Source organism: Myotis davidii, unplaced genomic scaffold (assembly GCF_000327345.1).
Source record: "Myotis davidii unplaced genomic scaffold, ASM32734v1 scaffold176, whole genome shotgun sequence".
NCBI lineage: Eukaryota > Metazoa > Chordata > Mammalia > Chiroptera > Vespertilionidae > Myotis > Myotis davidii.
The window spans coordinates 689,972-699,728 of record NW_006287911.1 but is presented as its reverse complement, the minus strand read 5'-3'; the positions used below and the strand labels follow the sequence as shown (position 1 = coordinate 699,728).

Here is a 9,757-nt window from a genome sequence, read left to right as displayed (position 1 = left end):
CAGGAATGAGTTTGGCATGAGGAAGGCAAGCAGGCCAGTATAGATGGGCTGTGGCAGCAAGAGAGAGAGTGGTAAGTTCTGAGGTCAGAGAGAAGGCAGAGACCACATTACAAAGGAACTCAGGGGCTCTGGTAAACAAGCAAAGGGCCTGGATATTATTCTAAATATCAAAGGAATGTTACTATGGGCTACAGCTTCTCAGGAATCCAAAGGAGTATGGAAAACATGGTCAACAACAATATGAACAGTGTCCATAAAGTGAGGAGAATGAAGCTAATCAGAAGGAGACAGATCCTCAGCAGCATAAATGAACTTTAACATGCATTTAATTTTTCATACTATATGCTGACAAAGTTTATTTCCAACTTTGCATGGATAATGTGTGTGCCTCAGCCCCAAGTCTATGTTTCATTAGGTTGAATGTGATAACTTCAAGATATGTCAGTATTCCTCAAACCATTTATTCTGTTCTTATTTTTATAACTTTTATTAGAAATATTTTTTAAATGTGCTGCCTGATCTCTGATCTTTTTTCTTTTTTTTAAAATATCTTTGTTATTGAGAGTATTACAGATGTCCCTGCCTCCTCTTAAATGTCCCCCCATTGCCCTCCTCCACTCAATCCCATGCCACCTCAGGCCTTAACCACCCTATTGACTATGTCCATGGATAATGCATATAAGTTCTTTGTTACTCTCTTCCCACCCGCCCCCTTCCCTCTGATTCTCAATCTGTTTCATGTTTCCATGCCCCTGATTCTATTTTATTCACCAATTTATTTTGTTCATTAGATTATTTGTTCATTTATTTTGGTTTTTAGATTCAATTGTTGATAGATACATATTTATTGCCATTTTATTGTTCATATTGTTTATCTTTTTTCTTCTTTTTCTTAACAAAGACACTTTAACATTTCTTGTAATACTGGTTTGGTGGTGATGAACTCCTTTAGCTTTTTCTTATCTGGGAAGCTCATTATCTGACCTTCAGTTCTAAATGATAGCTTTGCTGGGTAGAGTAATCTTAATTATAGGTCCTTGCTTTTCATCACTTAAATATTTCATGCCACTTCCTTCTGGCCTGCTAAGTTTCTGTAGAGAAATCAGCTGATAGTCGTATGAGCACACCCTTATAGGTAACTGACTGCCTTTTTTTTTTGCTGCTTTTAAGATTCTCTCTTTGTCTTTAACCTTTGCCATTTTAATTATGTGTCTTGGTGTGGACCTCTTTGGATTCATCTTGTTTGGGACTCTGTATTTCCTGGACTTGTATGTCTATTTCTTTTACCAGGTAGGGGAAGTTTTCTGTCATTATTTCTTCAGATAGGTTTTCAATATCTTGCTCTCTCTCTTCACCTTCCAACACCCCCATAATGTGAATATTGGTGTGCTTGAAGTTGTCCCAGAGGCTCCTTACACTACCTTCTATTTTTGGATTCTTTTTGCTCTTCTGATTAGGTGTTTTTTGCTTCCTCATATTTCCAAATCACTGATTTGATTCTTTGTGTCTCTACTGTTGATACCCTGTAAATTATTCTTCATTTAAGCTAGTGTAGCCTTCATTTCTGACTGGTCCTTTGATGTTCTGAAATCCTTGAAATTCTCACCAGGTTCCTTGACATTCTCACTAAGATCCTTCAAGCTCTCATTAAGTTCCTTGAGCATCCTTATGACCATTGTTTTGAACTCTGTATCTAGTAGTTTGCTTGCTTCCATTTCATTTAGTTCTTTTTCTGGAGATTTCTTCTGTTCTTTCATCTGTGACATGTTTCTTTGTCTCTGCATTTTGGCTGTTTCCCTGTGTTTGTTTCTATGTATTATGTAGAGCTACTGTGTCTCCTGGAATTGGTAGAGTGGCCTTGTGTAGTAGGTGTCCTTTAGGGCCCAGCGGCTTAGTTTCCCCACTCACAGGGTGTGCCCCTGTGTGGTCTGTGTGCACAGTCTTGTTGTAGTTGAGCCTTGATTGCAGTTGCCATCACCAGGAGGAATTGACCCCCAGGCCCATTGGCTGTGAAGATCAGCTGTGACTGCAGTGTAAAAGCTGCTGTTTAGGAGACATCCCTGTGGAGTAGGACTTGCTTTATGGGGCTTTGGTGCTCACTGAGTCTGCCCTTGAGTGTGTCACTTGTGGATTTGGTACGAGTTATAATCTGATATGGTCTGAAGCTGTCTACCGGATGCACTGGCTCTGGTGCCTCCCGAGAAGTGCAGAGTCAGCCACTGCCTGTTCCCTGCCAGGGGCCACCTGGTACAAGCTACAGAGTGCTACAGGTGACTGCTACTTGTGCTGGGCCAGGAGGTGCCCAGGAGAGGCCAAGCTGTGAACCTCGGCAAACTGCTGCTAGTGGGAGAGTCCAGTTGAGCTATTAAGAGTCCCAAGCAGCATTTCTTTCCCCTTACTTCCCATCTGTGTTCTAGTATTGCCTACCAGCTAAGATGGTTCCTAAGTATCACTGAGATTATGTTGGTTACGAATGCAGAGGACCTCTGAGGAAAGTACAATAAGAAATAAAAAACAAACAGCATGGATGGAACTGGATTGCATTATGCTAAGCGAAATAAGCCAGTCAGAGAAAGATAAATATCACATGATCTCACTCATATGTGGGATATAATGATCAACAAAATTCGATGAACAAGAAAGATCCAGAGACACATGGCAGGGGAGGGGGTGTGGTTAGAGAGTAACCAAAGGACTTGTATGCATGTATATTAGCATCACCAATGGACATAGACACTGGGGCTGTGGGGACTTGCCTGGGGTGGGAATGGCTGGCGGGGGGGGGGGGGCAATTGGGGGAAAAGGAGACATATGTAAAACTTTAAGACTTTTGAGGTTTCTTCTTTGATTATTATTTTTTAAAAAGAAATAAAAAACATGGTGAAGAATGCTATCCTGTGCCTCCTCAGCGGTGTGCTTGATTGTGTCCCCTTTTTTGCCTGATTCAGCTCAGAGGATGATCCGTTCCTTCTGTATGCCACACTGCACTCAGGGAATCACTGCAAGTTTATCACAAAAGATCTGCTGCGGGACCATAAGGCCTGTCTACCTGATGCCAAGACCCAACGTCTGTTCTTTAAGTGGCAGCAGGGACATCAGCTGGCAATTATCAATAGGTTTCCAGGATCAAAAATAACTTTTCAGGTATGTCATCTGTTCTTCACATAATGTCAACAGAGTCAAGTACATAGTAAGAATGTGGCATAAGCAAAGAATGTTGCAATCCTAAGTGCTTTATTTTTCTCAGTATAGTTTGATATTTGGAATTAGCCAGTTCCTGGAAACAGAAAGTCTGCTAGAGCAAAAGTTCTTATAGGCCAACCCCACATTAATTGACATATTGAAAACACCTGGGATATCATCAATTAGGCCCTAATTATGTTATCAAATACAAATATTCATACATGGTTTTTATTTTCTTATTTATTTGTAATAACTCAAAGTTGTTTATCCCTATGGTTCTTCATACTTCTACTTTTGCTAAGTAACTCCATTTTCCTGGTTAATCCACTCCTAAAGGTTGATTTCAACTGAATTCTCTTTTGATTTTAGTTTAGATGCCTGTAAATACAAGAATGTCTCTTGTGTGAAAACAAAGTGAGAAAATCCAAAGGCGAGTTATTACAGAAAAATACACTAGCCAGTGGTAAATGTGCTTTAATGGTCAAAAAATATACTAAACAAATTTATAGGAAATAAAGTATCAAGTGATACCACAGAAATGCAATCAGCATAATCAAGACTGTGGGAAATAATAGAACAGCTGACCTAATTTCCTCAACAACAAAAAATTACCAAAATAATGGAGATGGAAAGAGAAGCTGTAGATTAAAAGAGAGTTGAGAGGCAATTCAGCCAGTCACAATGTAATAGCCTTATTTCAATCCCTGATCAAACAAACTGTAAAACATATGTATACACATAATAATTGGAAATCTAAACAGAAATTTGATATTGTTAAGGAATTGTTAATTCTTAAGTGTAAAAAATGGCTTTAATCTTATATTTACAAAATAAGTCCTTATCTTTTAGAGATACATATTAAATTACAGAAGAAATTATATATCTGAAGTTTGCTTCAAAATAATCTTGGGTGAGGGTAGAGGCAGAGGAAAGGAAGTGGATGGAGTATGGATGAAATAAAATTAGCCTTTGGTTGATAATGGTTGAAGTTGGGTGATGGGTACATGGGAGTTCGTGGTACTATTTCTCTATTTTTGTATATTTGACTTTTTCTCTGTCACATATAAAACTGGTAAAGGCAACAAAGGGAATACAGTATTGTGTGTGTGTGTGTGTGTAGAGCAGTGATGATGAACCTTTTGAGCTCGGTGTGTCAGCATTTTGAAAAACCCTAACTTAACTCTGGTGCCGTGTCACATATAGAAATTTTTTGATATTTGCAACCATAGTAAAACAAAGACATATTTTTGATATTTATTTTATATATTTAAATGCCATTTAACAAAGAAAAATCAACCAAAAAAATGAGTTTGCATGTCACCTCTGACACACGTGTCATAGGTTCGCCATCACTGGTGTAGAGGGTCCTTAACCTTAAAAATGAAGCACCCCAAAAAAGAAACTCCTAATACCTGGGTTCATTTTTACAGAGCTAGCTGCTCTTTGAAAATCCATTGTTAAGACAAGGAATATGTCCCAGAAGCAAATTAAGAAGTAGTCAGAGAAGAAAGGGAAATAGCCCAGCCAGTGAGGCTCAGTGGTTGAGAATCAGACCTATGAACCAGGAGGTCATGGTTCGATTCCTGGTCAGGGCATATGCCCACTTTGGGGTCTCTATCCCCAGTTTGGGGCATGCAGGAGGCAGCCAATCAATGATGCTCATCATTGATGTTTCTATCTCCCTCTTCCTTCCTCTCTTAAATCAATAAAAAAATATTTTTTTGAAAGGAAAGGGAAGTAGCTAGGTATCCCTTTAGTGTTGTTCTTAATGTTTGGTTCCCCTTTTAATTCAACAGCATATTCCCAGCTATGACACAGTGGTGCAAACAACTGGAGACTCGTGGCACATACCATATGATGAAGACCTGGTGGAAAGATATTCCTATGAAGTGCCAACGAAATGGCTTTGCCTTCACCGAAAGACATAATGACTTTTACCCCCATGCTAAATTTGTATTGGGTGCCCTTCCTGGTTGGCATCAGAGCTCTTAAGTTGATGCTTGTTTAGACCATTGCTTCTCTCCTGCTCTGTTTGTTCCAGTTGGTTTGTATGTCAACAAATTGATTTTTTAATTAAATAAATTATAATATCTTTTCACAACCCATTGCTTTTTTAAAATATGTTTTTATTGATTTTAGAGAGAGAGGAAGAGAAACATCGATGAGAGAGAAACATAGACCAGCTGCCTCTCTCATGTCCCCTACTGGGGGCTGAGCCTGAAACCCCCAACCGAAATTGAACCAGCAACCTCTTGGATGCTCAACTAACTGAGTTAGACTGGCCATATATTCATTCATTCGTTCATTCATTCATTCATTCATTCTTAACTAGAGTTAGGGAACTTAGTGAGGAGTGAAGCCTATGTTTGTCTTACTGGGCCATCTGTTTCCCTTGCTTAGGAAACAGGTGCTTCTGGTATTTTGCTGCTCCTGACCTCACCTCCACCAATAGCAGAACATGCCTTTTCCAAATCTGTTCAAACTTTTGTGAACACTATTAATCCCATCACTTGCTTTGAGGGCTTTTCTTCATTAATTAAGTTTGACTTAGTTTAACTAAGTGATTACGTTTAGTAGTTGCCTCTCTGATTTATCCCTTTGCTAGCCAGTTGATACCACACTGGGCCTTCATTTTAGCTGAAAATAATCATGTCTGCAGCACTTTTAGTTTTTTCCTTATTCCTACATACCATATGATTTGATATTTAAGAACAGGCAAAAACAATCTATGGTGATAAAAATCAGAATAGTAGGCCCTGGCTGGTGTGTCTCGGTTGTCGTCCCATGCAGGAAGAGGTCACTGGTTCCATTCCTGGTCATGGCAGGTTTCCCCAGTAGGGGATGTGTGTAGGAGGCAGCCAATGGATGTTTCTCTCTCTCTCTCTCCTTTTCCTTTCCTCTTTCTCTCTAAAAAACAAATCAATGAAAACATTTTTTAAAAATCAGAATAGTAGTTGCCTGAGGAAAGGGGCACAAGAAAACTTTCTAGGGGCGATGGGAAGTTCTCAGTGATGCTGTCACAGGAATATATATATATATATGAATATATATGAATATATATGTCAAAATTCATTACACTAAACACGTAAAATTGATGCATTTACAACAATGTGCCTCAGAAAAATATGTTAGCATAAGCAAATAACTATTACATGAAAAAATGACCTTGTTTACGTAAAACAATATACATGGGTATAAGTAGGATGTATATTATGGACAGAAAGACAATCAATCAGGAAAAACAGAGGAGGGGATGTTTCATCTCCTTAACTATTTACTGGATTCAGCACTGCTGCACACCTAGACTAAAGAACTCCATGAAAGTATTTGATAAATAAGAGCATTGAAAGATTCTGAGAATCAGCAAGCTCTCATAAATCCAATGTTTATTTTCTAAATTTCATAAACTACATACTTAGAAAACTGTGCTTTCAGTGAGCTAAACCTTTTTTAAGGAACTAACCTAATCTTAAGAAAAATTAAAAAAAAAAAAAAGCAGCCCTAGCTGGTTTGGCTCAGTGGATAGAGCGTCAGCCTGCAGATTGAGGAGTCCAGGGTTCAATTCCGATTAAAGGTGAGTGCCCAGGTTGAGTGCTCCATCGCCAGTGTGGGGCATGCAAGAGGCGCCCAACCAATGATTCTCTCTCATCATTGATATTTTTTAAAGCATTTGTTAAATAAGCTTCTCTGAAAGCCTAATCAAATGTCTCACAAGGAACACAGAAATGGGCGAGGATACAAAAAGAAGCTAGAACTTTAGAGCAGGAGTGAACCTTCAAGAACATAAAGCTCATTTTATAAAGGAAGAACAGACCCAGAAAGATGGAAAGTCTTCCTTGGGTCTCACAGCTAGTTCGTGAAGTTATTTCAACCATAGCCCACCTCTTTTGATTCCTAGCTAACTATTCTTCCTTCTGTGCACTGATTTAGGCTAGAGTGGTTCATAAAAACAGACTGAATGGTAGCGCATCCAGTATTTATATTAGAAGCTTTGTTAGCCACTTAGGAGTAAGGGAGAATGAGAGGAAGGGAACCAGAAGTACCTCTTTAAGGCCCCACATTTCCAGAATGGCTGGCAGTGTAGACAATTGTGATAGAGAAATTACATTATTTTTTAACTCTTTAATAACATTGAAAAATAAAACCCTAATTTCTGCTTGAGGTAAATTAAGGTGCATCTGTTCTTTGTCCAGGGGCGGGGGAACTATCCTAGGACCACAAAGTAAATCTAACACAGGAACCTGGGGAGTGCAGGGTTCTCTGAACAAAGGTGACTGACAACAAACACATAAGCTGCCTTTATGTATTCTGGTCACCTGAGTCAAACAGGCTACCTGTCACGCAAGGTCCAAGACACAATGCAAAGACGAAGTTTTTTAAAAAGCGGTCCTGGGAATTGAAAGTGTCTTTAAAGTCAGCCGTAAACAACAAAGGTTTTGAAAAGGCACTGTGCTTCCCTCTGGCATGCTTCTGAATTTATACTGTTCTTTCCTCCTGCTGTTCTCAGACCCAAAAAAGAGGAAATCTCAAAGGAGAAGACTGAGTTCATTCTCTCAGGGGACCTTCAGGACTACCTTACCTCAGCTGCCTTGTTCTTCACTTGAAATTAACTTTTCAAGTTTGCACTGAAGTATAATTAGTGCTTCCTTGGTCCTCTAGCAGGTTTCTAAAGGGTGTCCCAAAATTCACGCAAGAAGTAATTTTGATAGAAAACACAGGTTTATAATTAAAAATTATAAATTTTTTATTGATTCATAAAGTATACAGTATAGGGTTATGTATGGTAATCCAGTTTTTATGTATCCTATTCTGTACATAACCCTATATTGTATACTTTATGAATCAATAAAAAATTTACAGTTTTTAATTATAAACCTGTGTTTTCTATCAAAATTACTTCTTGCGTGAATTTTGGGACACCCTTTAACTATTTTTCAAAACTGTTTTAAGGTACTATGAAATGTATCATATGTATTCACATTAGGTTTCTCTTTCCTTGATAGTTTCATTCTAAAGCAGGTGTGGAAAGGTTGGGTGTGTTGTGTAGGCACCTTAATTCTGGTCCATCATGGTGAGTCTTATCTTCATTTGCTAAAAATCAAAACTATTGGGGTAATTGAGGGCAAAGCAAAATATGGTCCAGGTCTGGTGTTTTGCCCATCCTTCAGCAACTTGGAATTCACAGAGTGAAAAACTTCTAAGGGAAACCCTTGGTGGAATGACTGGGTGTATAGGAACATGGACCACTGTGATGAGATGGTGGTATTTAGATCTGGGTATTCTTTCCAGAATGGCACTTACACAGATAGAGTTCTCAGCAATAGGACCAGGCAGCTGCTGGAGCCTCCTGTGGCCCAGGGGGAGAGCAGGGTTGCCAGATGATATATAGTACTCCCAGTTAAATTCGAATTTCAGATAAATAACCATTATTTATTTATTTATTTATTTATTATTAGTTAAGGTATTACAAATGTGTCCTCATCCCCCCCATTAACCCCCAGCCCCCCCCCCACACACACACTCATGCTCCCATCCCCCTGTTGTCCATGTCCATTGGTTTGGCTTATATACATGTATACAAGTCCTTCGGTTGATCTCTCACCCTTACCCCCACCCTCCCCTACTTTCCTTCTGGGGATTGATAGCCTGATCGCTGTTTCTCAATAACCATTTTTTAGTATAGATATGTCCCAAGTATTGCAAGGATATGTACTAAAAATATGAATTGTCTTTCTGAAATTCACATTTAACTGGGCATCCTGTATCTTTTTATTTGCCAATTCTAGCAACCCTAGGTGGGAATTATATGGAAGGGGAATGGAATTGGAGCATCTGTATAGCCCAGCAGTTCTGCAGGAGGCAGGAGGGGAGCAAGGATAAGAAAAGAGGGAGGAGGAAGAAAGGAGAGAAGACGAGCTTTTTCCTGCCTTGTCCTAGTCAATGATAAGCCATCCGCTTGCTTCTATGCTGTGTAAACAAAGAGTGTCCCACTAAGAGATCTACTTAGAGGAAACCATAGAAAACAGTGGGTGAAAGAAAATATGAGACAAGGACACCAAAGAGTAAGTGTAGGAAGTCTTGAGAAATGATCTTTAATTTTCTCTTATCATGTCTATTTTACGGTGTTTCAGGATTCCCTTGAAGCCCAAGTTTGTTCTTTGTTGACAATATTTGATCTGACAGATGCTTCCAGAGACCCAACATACACAACTGGCTTTCAACTAGGAATTGAAATAAACAGGAAGATAATTATCTAGTCACTGATGGCAGCTAAAAATAATTTTGCTACTAGAGTACTCTCAGAAGTGCACTATTTACTATCAAGTAGATTACGTTATTAAGATAACCATGATAATTTGTTATGAGTAGCAGTGTCCTATGAAGGTTTTTTGGTAGCTTCTGACAAGAAATTTGATGTACAGAGTTCATTTCAACCACATTAAAATGACTACCCCAGTCAGCTCTTTGATGTTTGTTAAAGTCCAGCCCAAGAAGCAAATATTTGAGAAATCACTGGTAGGGGACTTTAATTTCTAATCCTAATATATAAAAAGCCAGGCGCCATCATGACTGA

The 9,757-nt window shown here is 38.9% G+C and overlaps 1 protein-coding gene across 1 annotated transcript in view; it reads left to right on the top strand.

The window, feature by feature from the left end:
• Positions 1 to 5,286, top strand: part of KIAA0391 (KIAA0391 ortholog) — a 143,272-nt gene extending 137,986 nt beyond the window's left edge. The window contains exons 7-8 of the mRNA XM_006759702.2: positions 2,949 to 3,144; positions 4,980 to 5,286. Coding sequence (XP_006759765.1) covers positions 2,949 to 3,144; positions 4,980 to 5,111 — 328 coding nt within the window. The 3' untranslated portion in view covers positions 5,112 to 5,286. The remainder of the gene's footprint in view (positions 1 to 2,948; positions 3,145 to 4,979) is intronic.
• Positions 5,287 to 9,757: the final 4,471 nt, after the last annotated feature.